Source organism: Anomaloglossus baeobatrachus, chromosome 6 (genome assembly GCF_048569485.1).
Source record: "Anomaloglossus baeobatrachus isolate aAnoBae1 chromosome 6, aAnoBae1.hap1, whole genome shotgun sequence".
Lineage (NCBI taxonomy): Eukaryota > Metazoa > Chordata > Amphibia > Anura > Aromobatidae > Anomaloglossus > Anomaloglossus baeobatrachus.
Genome location: NC_134358.1, coordinates 290,877,517 through 290,894,758, shown reverse-complemented (window position 1 = coordinate 290,894,758; position 17,242 = coordinate 290,877,517). Strand labels below are relative to the sequence as shown.

Genomic DNA, 17,242 nt, shown 5'->3' with positions numbered 1-17,242 from the left:
TGCCATAAATGTATAGTAGATCTGGGTCCCACCAAAAGGACCTGCATATATTTGAGAAAATCTGATACCTTCTACCTTGAGCATCACACATGATGAGACCCCGTGGCCAAAATCGAAGCAGGTCACATTGATGTGACTCACATCTATGAAACATTTATCGGATCTACGATACAAATATCCCTTTGGTAACTGGTCTTTTAGTAGTTTTTGAAATATTTCAGGTTATAACATTTGAATAAAACTTTAAATTCTAGAACCTATAATATAACTTAATTCTCCACATGTTAAAACTGGTCACGATCAGTTAACTATACATTACAAAATGTAATAATTATGTGTTTAGTCATCTTTACCTATTAAGAAATCTGTTTTCCACTATAAAATTAGTGTGTGGATGTCTCCAGCTGAAACACTTAGTCTGGCTTCCTTCCTTTGTGCTATTATTCATACAGTGGAATTTGTAACACAGGAGCAAAACAATCAAATATCAGTAAATACAGAAATAGAGATACACCACACGGGAATTTCTCAAGAACCAGTTTCTATATACAGCAGAATCAAGAGAAATGTAGGATATAAGTGTACAGATAATTTAATGGAAGTCTGTTACCAGAATTTTGCCACCTAATTTGAGAGCAACATAAGTAGGAAAATTGACCCTGATTTTAACAAAGTATCACTTACTGAGCTGCTTAATGTAGTTTTGATGAAATCACTGGTTTTCAGCAGGATGTACTGCTCCATATTCATGAGCTCTATATCCACTGACGAGCTAAAGGGTAACAATGTTTTAAACCTTTGACTTTCAGTCTCCATATTTCATCATCCACTACAGCGTTGAGATGCAACTATCTTCAATTTATAGACAATCATCTTGCCTATCTCATACATAAATTTGACTTGCAATTTTTTAATAAGTGATTAGTTATGCAGATTATTGTTATGTTACTGTATTTTTACAGTTTTGCTCCTGGTGTTTGAAAAATCTTTATCTTCCTGTATACTACAAATTACAACCTGTTCTCACATTACCTAATAGCTCAGTGTGTTGTTTGATTACTAAGTGAATGGTCACTAATTCAAATTGAAGAGTAGCCATGAAGAATATTTCCCAAGAGAAACAGCATCATCTTGCTTATTGATAGCGGTCTCTCAGCAAAGAAAATTGCCAAACTGCATCATGTGACTGCTGTGACAGTTGGAAGAATACGAAATGAAGTTCGTCCATCCATTAAAAAGCCATTAAGTGGTGAATGCCCAGGCAAAATATCGGAGTTAACGAGTCGGCTCATCACAAGGTCTATTTTTTCTGGAGCAACAAACACAACAGTGAAGGTGGCCCGTATGCTTCGTTAAAGGGAGATCACAGACGTCCATGCAAGCACCGTGTGACGCATATTACACAAATCTGAAATAGCAGCCCAAAAAAGTGAAGAAGTCTCGACTGCAGTATAGTCATAGGAAGCATCACCTCGAGTTTACAAAAAGTATGAAAAGTGGACAGTAGAAGCTTGGAAATTGGTAATTTAAAGTGATGAGATGAAAGACAATAGACTAGGCTTTGATGGGTGCAAAAGGTTATGGAAGAACCAAGGAAAAAGCGGCTAATGGATCAAGAAATTGAAAGAGCTTTCAAGTTTAGTGAATGAAACCTGATGATATGTGGTTGTTTCAAAGCCAAAAGGCATTTGATACTTAACCAAGATCAATGGTGGTCTCAATGCTGAGCTGTATGTGAATATTCTACAATACAATTTACTTCGTACACTTACGTACTACGGGTATGAAAAGAACAATATAGTGTTCCAGCAGGACAAGAACCTGAAGCATTCGTCAACATTGGCAAAGAAATTGTTCAATGACAATGAAGTAGAGGTGCTGGATTTGTCCCAAGAGTCCGCAGACCTCAACACAATCAAAAACCTGTGGGTAGAGTTGTAGAAAAAGCTGTATACATATCCAAGTGAGTCAACCAGTGTACACCAACATTGGGAATGTGTAGGAGAGACCTGGGAACATACCCAGAAGGATTCAGAGAGTGTTGAAAGCCATAGTTGGATTTACAAAATACTAATAAAATAAAAAAATGTTGATTTTTAGGAGCAAAACAGTAACAATGCAATGACATGACAAGAATCTGCATAACTAATCATATGCTAAATAGTTGCAAGTCAAATATAAGTATGAGATAACCAAGATGACTGTCTATAAGATGAATGTAGTTTCACGTTCAAAGCTGTAGTGGATAGTGAGATATAGAGCCTGAAAGTCAAAAGTTCAAAACATTGTTACCCGTTCAGTCCTCAGTGTAACTCCAACACCACCACTGTTTGGCAGCTGTCTGCCTATGCACGGAAAGCTGCCAATCAGTGGTGTGGGCATGATTATACAGAGCTCATCATTCAGGGAACTGGTAGATCTACAGCAGATAAGACAGTTATTTTTATCAAAACTACAGCAAGGAGCCCAGTAAGTGATACATCGCTGGAATCAAAGATTGTAGGCCTACATCATACTGCTCTCACATGGGTTAGAAAAAAACCCGGTGATGGATTTCCTTTAAAGGCTATTACCACTTACAACTTCAGTTATCCTCCACACATGTCATCATATATTGCCTGCTTCCTCTCAGTTGGACCTGCTTTCTGTGGATATTGTACCTTTTTAATGATTCATAAAAGCCAAATAAAAAGAGAATTGTATGAAAATATTTATCTTGTTAAAGAATATTCCATAGTTCCGGACATACCTACATTGTCACTTCCATTTTTAATCCAAATCACCCCACAGTACTAAATTCATCATGCTGCACTATTGTGATCAATATGGACAAAATTTTGATTGACGCTTCAAAGTAAATCTAAACAGAGCCTTAGCTGTGCCGTTTTACAACCATCGTCCTGAAAAAGTGACAAGGAAACCGGGGGTTACACTTTTGTGGAGAACTAAGTGCATGGCTTGTGGGAGACCTTACCATATCAGTCTGAAAATGTCACCTGTAAATGACCAATTGTTTCTGGGGTTTTTCCACAGAGGCTTTTTATTTATTGCATCCAGAGAAATACCACTACTTGAATCAGTCCGGATGTATCAGAGATGAAACCATCAGTGACAAGGAGACCTTCCAGGAAGTAAAAGTAAGTTGATATTTAACATATAAAGCCTATAGATGTAGCAAATGATTACTTTACAATTAACAGATTACATACCATGAAGCTGGAAACATTAACTTGCCATTTAACTTTGCACAAGTCATTGAAAATGTTTACAGCATCACGATGTCGTAATATGTTAACTGTCAAGTTAATGTTTTCTACATCTGTATCTATAGATGTATACACATAATAGAGACTTTTAATGATTGGATATATTACAAATGTCTCAGTCACTGAGGAATCTCACCCACAAGACCCTTTTAAATCACTAGAGTAATTACAGCTTTTTTCAAGTAAATGGCACTGTGTTGCAGTTACAATAAAGCAGTAGGGTATTATTTCATTAACAAAGATCAAAAGATCCTGTTCTTTTTGGGCATGTTTGGTGCTAGTGAAACGTGCGTCGGGGTGGGGGGATGGGGGGGACGTGGCTCCTGGTATATTGTTTATTCCAGTGAGTACTCCCAAAGCGTCTTTCTTAGCCCATGACACTTTAGGTTGTATTTTTCAAGTCACAGGAACATGCATTGTATAGATATTAGTGGTGAGCGAGCACTACCATGCTCAGGTGCTCAGTACTCATATTGAGCAGGTCGGACATTCAGATGGGCGCGACTTGAGTACCTTAGTATAATGGAAGTCAATGAGGGATTCCAGCATGTTTCCGGAAAATCTTCTGGAAAAATGCTCATCCCCATTGCCTTCCAGTATACTCGGTACACGAGTTGCGCTAATCCAGCGTCCAACTGCTCATTATGAGTACCGCGAACCCGAGCATGTTAGTGCTCACCCATCACTAATAAATATATTTACGTAAGCACTTGCCTCTACTGAATTGTTCACCTTGTCTGGATCTGTACATTTTAAGCTGGTCCTTTTATGTACTAATATAACTATGGACTGACTGTCCCCTACAGAGAGGCACTCTGTGTTATATTTTGTAACTTGCTTAATAAGTTTACATTTTATGAGATTCTAAAATAGTTCCCCTTTTTTAGATATTTATATGCCATAGAGACTTTTTCTCAGAGAGTTAATTTATCTATCTTTAGGACATATTAATCATAGTGGTTTACTTATTTAGGACATCTTTAATAATCTTTGTTGTTTATGGTAAGCAGATCACTATAAATAAATTATATATTGATTCTACAGTGGGTGTGACTATATTCGATTGTGCCGCTTCATCGGCCTCGACATTAGTCTGTGGCCACTGCAGGAATACCACCTCTTATCTGTCAGCATCTGTGGTTCCTCTCTTAGTTATCTAGCGTGGCTTTATGTCATCATTGCAGTGTGATGATTTGCCAGATTGACTAAGGCTAGGTTCACATTTCCGTTGTTTTGCATCAGTCACATACGTTGCTTAATGCTTGTGACTGATGCGTTGTACATCGGATGACAAGTGTTGGAAGAGAAAGCGGATTCCGTTATAAAACAAGAGACAGAGCGAACGATCAGCTGATCACACTCATTAGCTGGCCACCGGCTTTTGAGAGCGAACAGATGATCTCCCAGCGGCCGGCTAATGAGAGCGATCAGCTGATTGCTCTCATTAGCCGGCCGCCGGGTGATCAGCTGATCGCTCTCATTAGCCGGCCGCCAGGTGATCAGCTGATCGCTCTCATTAGTCGGCCGCCGGGTGATCAGCTGATCGCTCTCATTAGCCGGTCGCTGAGTGATCAGCTGATCGCTCTCATTAGCCGGTCGCTGAGTGATCAGCTGATCGCTCTCATTAGCCAGCCGCCGGGTGATCAGCTGATCTCTCTCATTAGCCGGCCGCCGGGTGATCAGCTGATCGCTCTCATTAGCCGGCCGCCGGGTGATCAGCTGATCGCTCTCATTAGCCGGCCGCCGGGTGATCAGCTGATCGCTCTCATTAGCCGGCCGCCGGGTGATCAGCTGATCGCTCTCATTAGCTGGCCAAGAATCAAAAGGATTCCGCTGCTCAAAAAACGCTACATGCTGCGTTCCTGCAGCCCGACGGTCAGTCGTTCCACGACTGATCAGTCAGGCGGACGATGCAACGCAGCGTCATCAGTCACAATCCGCCGATCATACAAGTATATGGGAACAACGGAATCCGCCAAACGGATTCCTTTGTTTACCAGAGCCGCAGATTGTGACTGATACAAATTGACGGAAATGTGAACCTAGCCTAAGCAAAATAAGATCTGCGGATGCCATCAGGTAGGGGGAAGCCACAGATCACTGTCAAGGCTGCTGGAATGGGATGTGTGAATCAGTTTGCACTGACTGTAATTGATTCCTATATCAGGGTATGTGCATATGTTGTATTTTTATGCATTTTTGACGCAGAAAAAAACCTGGGATTTACAATACGACTAAAGTGAATGATATTTCTGAAATTTCAAGCACATGATGCTTATGATTTCCTGCAGAGTTGAAGAATCATTTTGGATTTTTTGCAGCATTTTTCACCCATGCAAATGAAGGAAGAGAAAAAGGCGTAAAAAACCCAGCTTTTTCCTGGCAGCATATCAGTATTATTCTTCTGTAAATACTTATTATGTGCACATACACTTTTACTTAAACTCATGTAGAATGGGATTGCGTTTTGATAGAGACTCCAACATGTAAAGCATGTATTACCCAAACAGATATTTGTTATGTTGAGGATGTTATTGTGACGTGGTCAAAGACAAGGAAATTAAATGCAGGCTACATAGGAAAAAGAATATGGCCTTTACAGCTGTCTATATTCTGTGATTACATGAACATAGATACCCTAAAGTACTGTCTCTCTCCGGCAGCCCATAGGCTCTGAGCAGTGGTTGACCACTTATGTTACATCTTTGCGCTACTTACACTTCTCACCGCAGTTGTGGAGCGAAGAGGGGCACTGAAAATCTCACTATACTACTGATAAAAATAAGAAATATAATATGTATACCAGAAATGCTGAGTGAACATGCGGATGTCTTGTTTACCAAATACAATAACAAAATGACAGAATTTAGCCAAGCAATGAGAGAAAAAGAACCCTTGAATAATGAATTTCTCAGAATTAAAAATTAAAGCATAACTGTTGTTTTAATTTTTTTTTTTTTTCATAAATGAATAGTACACATGAAAATAAGCAACTGTGTAATATATCTTATCAGACAAATCTGCTTTCCCTGTCAGAATTGATCAGTCATTATCAACATTCTCAGTAAAGACTTTCCTATCACTAAGAGACGAGATGGCAGTTGTTACTTCTGAGATAGAAGAGGGAGGAGAGAGCAGAGCTCTGCCTCTTGCTCCTCCCTCTTCCTCTAGGTCCTCCCTCTGCCTCTTGCTCCTCCCTCTTCCTCTAGGTCCTCCCTCTGCCTCTTGTTCCTCCCTCTTCCTCTAGGTCCTCCCTCTGCCTCTTGCTCCTCCCTCTTCCTCTAGGTCCTCCCTCTGCCTCTTGCTCCTCCCTCTTCCTCTAGGTCCTCCCTCTGCCTCTTGTTCCTCCCTCTTCCTCTAGGTCCTCCCTCTGCCTCTTGTTCCTCCCTCTTCCTCTAGGTCCTCCCTCTGCCTCTAGCTCCTCCCTCCTCCTCTAGGTCCTCCCTCTGCCACTTGCGCCTCCCTCTTCCTCTAGATCCTCCCTCTGCCTGTTGCTCCTCCCTCTTCCTCTAGGTGCTCCCTCTGCCTCTTGCGCCTCCCTCTTCCTCTAGGTCCTCCCTCTGCCTCTTGTTCCTCCCTCTTCCTCTAGGTCCTCCCTCTGCCTCTAGCTCCTCCCTCTTCCTCTAGGTCCTCCCTCTGCCACTTGCGCCTCCCTCTTCCTCTAGATCCTCCCTCTGCCTGTTGCTCCTCCCTCTTCCTCTAGGTGCTCCCTCTGCCTCTTGCGCCTCCCTCTTCCTCTAGGTCCTCCCTCTGCCTCTTGTTCCTCCCTCTTCCTCTAGGTCCTCCCACTGCCTCTTGCGACTCCCTCTGCCTCTTGCTCCTCCCTCTTTCTCTAGGTCCTGCCTCTGCCTCTTGCGCCTCCCTCTTCCACTAGGTCCTCCCTCTGCCTCTTGCTCCTTCCTCTTCCTCTAGGTCCTCCCTCTGCCTCTTGCACCTCCCTCTTCCTACAGCTCCTCCCTCTACCTCTAGCTCTTACCTCTGCATCTAGCGGCTCACGTCGTCATATACTCTCATCAGTAACAGCAGCCATCTTCTATCTCAGTAATGGGAAAGTCTTCACTGAATACAGATGTTACCTCAGAATTGAGAATTTTGATAATGATCAATTCTGACAGAGACAGAAGCAGATTTGTCTGATAAGATATATTACAAAGTTGCACATTTTTATGTGTACTATTGATTTATGAAATAAAAATTAAAACAACAGTTCTCCTTTAACCAAAATTGATGCCGTTTTAATGCATATTTTCATATACTATAATATTTTCACCTCATCACGTCACACAGCCCGTACCATTGCGCCAGGTGTCCTGTTCCATTAAGCTGGTAATATATCCAGTGTCTGTGTCCTCATCTTCAGCACAATCTCCCATTAATCTTACTTTTATAAAGCACTGAACACTGTTAATGACATCTTCCAATGATGTTTATGTTGAATATTCTCTTTTATCGAATATTTCATGAGGTTGCTCTCAGAAGAGATGACATCATGACTTACAAGTAAAGGAATGTTACTTTATTGCCTGTATTTCCTTGAATCAGCACTTTAGCTTCTGCACATTAATTTGTATCAAATGTGTTTAAGAGAGTAAACGTTTTCATTTTTATTTCATAAATCTGTCGTCAACATTGTAGTAAATCTTATCAGAGAAATCTGCTTCTTTCCCTGCCAGGACTGATCATTTATTCTCACTTCTGAGGTAAAATCTGTATTCAGTGAAGACTTTCCCATTACTTTGATAGGAGATGGCAGTCGATAAGATTTTATGCAGGGAGAAGTAGTGATGAGCGAGCACTACCATGCTCAGGTGCTCAGTACTCGTAATGAGCAGTTGGAGGCTCCGATGGGCTGCACTCGAGTACCGAGTATAATGGAAGTCAAGGGGGAACTCGAGCATTTTTCCTGAAAATTTTCCAGAAAAATGCTTGAGTTCCCCCTTGTCTTCCATCATACTCTGGTACTCGAGTGGAGCCCATCAGAGCATCCAACTGCTCATTACGAGTACTGAGCACCTGAGCATAGTAGTGCTCGCTCATCACTATTTCTCTCCCCTGCATAAAATACTATCAGCTGCCATCTCCTATCTCAGTAATGTAACAATTTGTCTTCACTGAATACAGACTTTACATCAGAATTGAGAATTTTGATAATGATCAATCCTGTTTGAGAAAGAAGCAGATTTATCTGATAACGTATATTACAAAGTTTGTTATTTTCATCTGTACTATTGATTTATGAAATAAAAATTAAAACAACATTTACTCTTTGAATTAGCTTTTACACAGTTTCACAATGGCATTGCCTAACATACCAGGATAACTTGTACAATGTGTTCTGTACTTGCTTAAGATGTTCCATTAGAATGGGACATATTCGAGAATCTGTCAACAAAGCATACTGTATAGGGTATAAACCAGAAATGAGGAGACTGCTCTGCTTCTTCTGTCTGGTGTGGTCATCTCATGGCATGCTTTAGATGTTTGTGGCGTTTGTGTTCATCTACATGCTACGGTACAATTCATGAGATCTTAGTTTCATCATCACAAATTGTGAAAGCTCTAAGATGCGGGCTGATCGGCATTAGTAGGCATTATTCTAGATGAGCTCAATTCTCTCCATTGTCAGTTCTTATTTCACCAACAGATGATCTCCAACTTAACGAAATTCAGCTGGAATCTATCAATAGAGAGGGAAACCAGTAAGAATAAGGACAGATAACTAGCCCACTCCAACAACTCAGCTGAGATCTTTTACTATGGATTAAATATTCTACTTTGTGCCCTAATCCTCTGAACAGATGGATCCTACAAAATCCTGACATATATATATATATATAGATAGATATATATAGATATATATATCATCTACTGTATCCTCACCCATCCCATGTAGACTGTGAGCCCTCATAGGCAGGGTCCTCTGTCCTCCTGTACCTGTCTGTGCCTTGTATTGTTCATGATTAATTGTTTTTATTATATATTCCCTTTTCACATGTAGAGCACCTATGGCGCTATAATAATACAATGGTGCTTTTTATTTATATATATATATATATATATATATATATATATATATATATATATATATATATATATATATATATATATACAGTTAGGTCCAGAAATATTTGGACAGTGACACAAGTTTTGTTATTTTAGCTGTTTACAAAAACATGTTCAGAAATACAATTATATATATAATATGGGCTGAAAGTGCACACTCCCAGCTGCAATATGAGAGTTTTCACATCCAAATCGGAGCAAGGGTTTAGGAATCATAGCTCTGTAATGCATAGCCTCCTCTTTTTCAAGGGACCAAAAGTAATTGGACAAGGGACTCTAAGGGCTGCAATTAACTCTGAAGGCGTCTCCCTCATTAACCTGTAATCAATTAAGTAATTAAAAGGTCTGGGGTTGATTACAGGTGTGTGGTTTTGCATTTGGAAGCTGTTGCTGTGACCAGACAACATGCGGTCTAAGGAACTCTCAATTGAGGTGAAGCAGAACATCCTGAGGCTGAAAGAAAAAATCCATCAGAGAGATAGCAGACATGCTTGGAGTAGCAAAATCAACAGTCGGGTACATTCTGAGAAAAAAGGAATTGACTGGTGAGCTTGGGAACTCAAAAAGGCCTGGGCGTCCACGGATGACAACAGTGGTGGATGATCGCCGCATACTTTCTTTGGTGAAGAAGAACCCGTTCACAACATCAACTGAAGTCCAGAACACTCTCAGTGAAGTAGGTGTATCTGTCTCTAAGTCAACAGTAAAGAGAAGACTCCATGAAAGTAAATACAAAGGGTTCACATCTAGATGCAAACCATTCATCAATTCCAAAAATAGACAGGCCAGAGTTAAATTTGCTGAAAAACACCTCATGAAGCCAGCTCAGTTCTGGAAAAGTATTCTATGGACAGATGAGACAAAGATCAACCTGTACCAGAATGATGGGAAGAAAAAAGTTTGGAGAAGAAAGGGAACGGCACATGATCCAAGGCACACCACATCCTCTGTAAAACATGGTGGAGGCAACGTGATGGCATGGGCATGCATGGCTTTCAATGGCACTGGGTCACTTGTGTTTATTGATGACATAACAGCAGACAAGATTAGCCGGATGAATTCTGAAGTGTACAGGGATATACTTTCAGCCCAGATTCAGCCAAATGCCGCAAAGTTGATCGGACGGCGCTTCATAGTACAGATGGACAATGACCCCAAGCATACAGCCAAAGCTACCCAAGAGTTCATGAGTGCAAAAAAGTGGAACATTCTGCAATGGCCAAGTCAATCACCAGATCTTAACCCAATTGAGCATGCATTTCACTTGCTCAAATCCAGACTTAAGACGGAAAGACCCACAAACAAGCAAGACCTGAAGGCTGCGACTGTAAAGGCCTGGCAAAGCATTACGAAGGAGGAAACCCAGCGTTTGGTGATGTCCATGGGTTCCAGACTTAAGGCAGTGATTGCCTCCAAAGGATTTGCAACAAAATATTGAAAATAAAAATATTTTGTTTGGGTTTGGTTTATTTGTCCAATTACTTTTGACCTCCTAAAATGTGGAGTGTCTGTAAAGAAATGTGTACAATTCCTACAATTTCTATCAGATATTTTTGTTCAAACCTTCAAATTAAACGTTACAATCTGCACTTGAATTCTGTTGTAGAGGTTTCATTTCAAATCCAATGCGGTGGCATGCAGAGCCCAACTCGCGAAAATTGTGTCACTGTCCAAATATTTCTGGACCTAACTGTGTATATATATATATATATATATATATATATATATATATATATATATATATATATATATATGTATATGTATATGTATATGTATATATATATATATATATATATATATATATATATATATATATATATATATATATATGTATGTGTATATATATATATATATATATATATATATATGTGTATATATATATATATATTTATATATATGTATATATATATATATATATGTGTGTATATATATATATATAAAAATGGTGCTGTAATAATATAACCAAATAATGGGTCAGATCATGATGAGAAAATATCCCCATGGCGTCTCACAAATTGCAATGATGTGAGACCTATGTCGCTGAATACATTACATCTAATGTTCACTTGGACCCAGGAGAACCCAGGATTTATGTTTGTTTTTACTTTGACTTTTATTGGTGCCTGATATGATTCTGTAACATCTCCATTATTGCAGACTGCCATGGAAGTCATGAAGTTTACTTCCGAAGATGTCCGTGAAGTTCTTAGGTTGCTTGCAGGGATTTTGCACCTAGGAAACATAGATTTTATAACTGCTGGTGGAGCACAAATCTCTACAAAGACAGGTAAGAACCATGTATGTACGGCATTGGTAATGACATTTCTCATAACGTGTTATTTCTGATCACATGATATTATATTAAACCTAGCACTAGTGCGAACTGCAGATTTGCTGGGGCTGGACTCTGAGCAATTGACAGAAGCACTAACGCACAAATCCATGATCCTCAGGGGAGAGGAGATTTCTACACCACTCAGCATCCAACAAGTAAGCTCACAAACTATTAGTATGTTTTATTGGGAGATAAATAGAAAATGGTTAACATATTGTAAATCATTCCAAAGTCCAAAAATATGGAAAAAAAAAAATTACTCCATTTGTGATATGGTAAAGGAGTTATCTGAGACTTTGCTTATTTTCCCTCATGGTTCTAAGAAATAATGGTCCGGTAGTTGCGACCTGCCTGCCTGTTCAACTCAGCACCAATCTCTGCCCACTCAGAGTTTTCACAGACCACTCCTCTGTTGATTTTGTGGCTTCTGGTTATGTCACATCGGCAGAGCAGCTCCTTCTCTGCCGGTCTGCTCTGTTGACATGGCGTCTCTGCTGATTTGATGCTGATTGACAGCTGTCTCCCTGCCGCCTAAATGTGGGGAAATAATTTTCAATCGGCATGACGTCAGTAGCGACGCCTGTTGACATAGCTGCTTTGTTGAAGTGAGGTGAAATGAAGCAACAGAACCACCGGCAGGAACAGTCCTTGACCACTCTGAGCCTGCAATGATTGGCACTGGGCAGAAATAGACGGTAGTTTGCAACTACCTGCCTCTAAATTCTTAGCCCTATGGGGAAAAATAAGAAAAGTCCCGGATAACGCCCTTAAATTTATCAATGATCCACCGTCTTTCACTACCCTTCCCACTCCATAAGATCCTAGCCTCCTGGTTCCCTTCCCAGTATATATATTGTCATCACTGTTGTCATATACTTTGGAAGGCACTAGTGCTGTTTATTACAGCACATACATATAGTGAAATGCAGAGTTAAAGGGATTTTTCAGAAAACCCCTTTAATTAATTGGCTTTAACATATGCAATTGTATGTAAAAAAAATCCCCTACCTTGTTATTAAACCACTTTATAATGGAAACATGGGAGAAGATCTCATCAGTGGTTTCCAAACTATGATATCCAGTGTTTCTTGTAATAAAAAGTTGACATTTTCCAAGACAAGGCACCTAAATTTTGGGTAATTATTCTTACAGCATAAGCCTTCATTTAATATTACTGTCACTATCTTGTAGGCATGTGTATGGGATGGAAATTACATACCTTGTATTAACCCTTATTGTTTCCTGCACTACTACAGGCAATAGACAGCAGAGATTCAGTGGCCATGGCTCTCTACTCACAATGCTTTACCTGGGTAATCCGGAAGATCAACAGTCGGATTAAAGGAAAAGACGATTTCAAATCAATTGGCATTCTAGACATCTTTGGATTTGAAAATTTTGAGGTATTGCATTTTGTTGTTGGCTCTCGCCCATCTTATCCATATACTCCCCAATTAATAAAGGGTGATAACAGAAAAAGAAGTTCTTACATACTCTCCCCCTATGGTCTTTAGCTCCTGAGAGTAAAATGCTTGATGCTGCTACCAAACTTCCCATCATTGTGGCATCTAGAATATTGAGTCTTGTGTGTCATTTGAAAGCTGGAACTTTGTTTTACTTACTTTCTTGGCAGAGAAAGAATTACAGCAGTATTTTACGATTTATGGAAGCATACAGGAGGCTGAAGACAAATGCACCTAACAGTTTTCAGATTTTTTTTTAAATATTTAGAAAATCATGTATCGTTTCCTTTACACTTCACAAATACTTGATACATAGTGTTGGTGTATCACATACAATTCCAATTAAAGACATTTAAGTTTGTGGGTATAATGTTAAAAAATGTGGAAAAGTTCACAGGGTATGAAACACTATATTTGTTAAAACAAGTTTAGTACTGTCTAAAAATATTGCATTATTTTTTGCTTTACTGATTGCAATCTAAAGCCTGTATTATACTCAAGAGCTGCAATCACAATTCAGCCATCATGCCTGTCCATAGACAATCATAGTTCTATCTGAAGATCTGAGGTTGATGGTTGTATTAATCACCTAGGCAGGTTAACAATGCAACAATTTTTATTTCTTCCATACACGGTCTTACAGCAACTATAATCCTCATGCTCCTCCAGATGACGGATATCACAACTGTAGCAGGGGTATCCAGCTACAATCTCTATAGTCCATTCATGGGCACCAGGAATTGGCCACAGCAACAGCTTTTCACTCCTCCACATCACAGCACCAACTGCCTCGCTAACCAAATTTGTGGCTTATTGTGGTACCTCTCTAGGGATCAGCCCACTGAATGGGCAGAAGTACTCATGACAAACCCACCCCCTTAGACATTTTCTACATCAAGCTCAACGAAGGTTCTAGAACCCCTGTCTCCGTCCCTATCTGCAGAATTGTTTGTTAGAGAACCCCCCTGCAGAGGGGAACAATTGACGCCCAGACCCTCACCAGATGCGGGACAATGATTCCTACTGCAAGCCTGATTACATTAGAGTCCATGGAGGCCAGCTAGCATACACACATTTACAACCCCTTTCCCCTTCAAATTGTGTACCTTTAACTGATGAGCCTGCAATCTCTAATAAAAGTCAACAATAAAATGGACGTAACCAGCTCTCCATGCTGTAAAAATTCTGAAACCCCTTAGAGCTGTGTGCTGCGCTTTATGTCCATTGGTCCAATAGTCTTTAGGCCGCAGCTAGCTCCTCACACAATACAAGCTATTCAATAAACTGTAAAAGGTTCAAATGTCAATATACTCTTAACTCAAGTGAGTGAATGAAATATTCCTACGTGTTGCATCTGTCTTATCTGGACTTTTCCATTGTGTTTCAGGTGAATCGCTTTGAACAATTCAGCATAAACTATGCCAACGAGAAGCTGCAGGAATATTTCAATAAACACATATTCTCCTTGGAGCAGCTAGAATACAGCAGGTGAGAGTCAAGTCTACGTCAGCTTTAGAAGACAACAAATGTACAATATAATTAGTAACGCCTTATTTGTACCATTATTTTCCCTTCAGAGAAGGACTTGTATGGGAAGACATTAATTGGACGGATAATGGGGAGTGCTTAGACCTGATAGAAAAGGTAAGTTTGTGGTGATTCAGATGTCTATGATCAGCTTATGAAATCACTCACTTATAATGATGTCATGACTTGCCCAAAGCAATTAGTAAGAGAGCCTCAAATGTTAAGGTTATGTGCCCACGCTGCGGAAAATGCGCGGCTTTTGCCGCGGATTTCTCTCGCAAAAGCCGCGGATTTTCCAGAAATCTGCAGCACAGCTACTCTCCAGCCATTTCTATGGCATTTGGGAAATGCTGTGCCCACGCTGCGGATTTTTCCGCAGCGGAAATCGTGCGGATTTTCTTGCGGAAAAATCTGCAGCATGTCAATTATTGTTGCGGATTTCTCCGCAGGGTCCCATATACTTACCTGCCTCACCGGAGTCACTTTCTCCGTCCGGTGTACAGGAGCGCGGTGAATCCAGGTCAGGAAGGAAGAGGTGGGCGGAGCCTGCACGAGCTCCGGTCATGTGACAGCCGGAGCTAGTTCAGGCCCGCCCACCTTCTTCTGCAGACGCTGAGAGAGTGACCCGGCTACCGGAAAGCGACGTGCTGCATGATGGAGGTAAGTATGAACTCCCCCGATCACTGCAGCCCTTGTTCTGCATTGAGGATGCAGTGCCGAAGCCATGGTACTGTATCCTAAATGCAGAATGCCCGCACCATATCCGCACGACATTCCGCAGCATGGAAACAGACAAAAGTTGTGGTGCTGTGTCCTGGGAGCTCCTGCGGAATGTCTTGCGGATATATCCGCAGGACACTGTCCCCGTGGGCACATAGCATAACAGTGTAGGAATAGATTTATCTCCTCACTACATTTGTAGTTTTTATTTAGCGATTCCCTTAAAATCTTGCAGCCAGCACATTCTTGTTCTTTATGTGGACCTCCTGCTCTAACAAAGAACATGAGGTTGGCCCTACGTCTTCTTAATAAAATGAATGTGTACATGAAATCTATGAGACTAGATGGTACTTAAGGGGGCTTTACACGCTGCTATATCGTTAGTGAATTATCATCGGGGTCACGGTGTTTGTGACGCACATCCGGCGTCATTAACGATATCGCAGTGTGTGATAAGTACGAGCGACCTTAAACGATCGCAAAAGCGGTCAAAATCGCTTGCCGCGGAGAGGTCGTCCTGAAACCAAAAATCGTTCTCTGCTTATTAGCGATGTTGTTCCTCATTCCTGTGACACCGCAGGAGCGAGGAACATCTCCTTACCGGCCTCAACCGGCAATGCGGAAGGAAGGAGGTTGGTGGAATGTTACATCCCGCTCATCTCCGCCCCTCCGCTTCAATTGGACGCCTGCCGTGTGACGTTGCTGTGACGCCGCACGAACCGCCCTCTTAGAAAGGAGGCGGTTTGCCAGCCAGAGCGACGTCGCAGGGAAGGTAAGTCCGTGTGACGGGTGTAAGCGACGTTGTGCGCCACGGGTAACGATTTGCCCGTGTCGCACAACCGACGGGGGCGGGTACGATCGCTTGCAATCTTGCTAGCGAGATCGCAGAGTGTAAACTACCCTGTGCAGTGAACTTTCTGCACCATAAATGTTATGGAGAACCTTTTGGATAGTACTCAGAAGAGGAAGAGTCAGCAATACTTGTATGTAGGAAGAAGGAACATGGATGACATCACAGACTTGTTTCCATATGTTTTGCTTTGCCAGAAACTTGGATTATTAGCTCTAATCAATGAAGAAAGCTACTTTCCTAAAGCCACCGATAGCACCTTACTGGAAAAGTTACACAACCAGCACGCGGTACGTTGTACTTTTACTATTCTGTATTGTTTTTTTTAGAAGATTACTACATTTGTAATTTGTACAGGCTAATGATAGGACATTGGGACCTTGTTATCAAGAATAGATAAACTATTCATAGAGATCAGGAGAACGCTCTGAACTATGTGACATAATGGTGGTTGGACTCCCCAATACCTCCCTGTAGCTGCAATGGCATTTGGAGAAGATGGTATTGATGAGTTGAGGGCAGGAGGGACCACTGTGGGGGCTAATCTTAATTCATATTGACATGAAGCAGGTTAACTTTTCTCTAGAATACAGATATCTTTCTCCCAATAGGCAGCTAACCGAAATTCAATGTTGACCAATTAAAGGGAATCATTCAATAAGATGAACTCCCCCATATCTGGGCATTTAGGTCTTTCAAATGTAAATCCATCAACATTTTTATATCTTTTGTCTGTTTTTGCATTCAGAAGTAATTAGCATTTTCATTTATATACAAATGAGGCAGTAAAGTATAACTCGTTTTAAAGGGAACCTGTCAGGTGCAATATGCACCCAGAACCACGAGCAGTTCTGGGTGTATAATGCTAATCCCTGCCTAACTGTGCCGGTATACACTAGCATAGATAAAGAGATCTTTAGAAAAAGTATTTCTAAAGATCTTTTATGATATGCTAATGAGTGCAAGGACTAGTTGCAAGGGCGTTAGTTCCTGCCTCATTCCGCCCTGTTAGAATGTT

At 40.8% G+C, this 17,242-nt stretch overlaps 1 protein-coding gene across 1 annotated transcript in view; it reads left to right on the top strand.

The window, feature by feature from the left end:
• The window catches only part of MYO10 (myosin X), a 348,533-nt gene that overhangs the window by 223,062 nt on the left and 108,229 nt on the right, over nt 1–17,242 (top strand). The window contains exons 9-15 of the mRNA XM_075314877.1: nt 3,034–3,137; nt 11,487–11,616; nt 11,701–11,819; nt 12,921–13,067; nt 14,515–14,615; nt 14,705–14,771; nt 16,422–16,514. Of these exons, the coding sequence (XP_075170992.1) occupies nt 3,034–3,137; nt 11,487–11,616; nt 11,701–11,819; nt 12,921–13,067; nt 14,515–14,615; nt 14,705–14,771; nt 16,422–16,514 (761 nt within the window). The remainder of the gene's footprint in view (nt 1–3,033; nt 3,138–11,486; nt 11,617–11,700; nt 11,820–12,920; nt 13,068–14,514; nt 14,616–14,704; nt 14,772–16,421; nt 16,515–17,242) is intronic.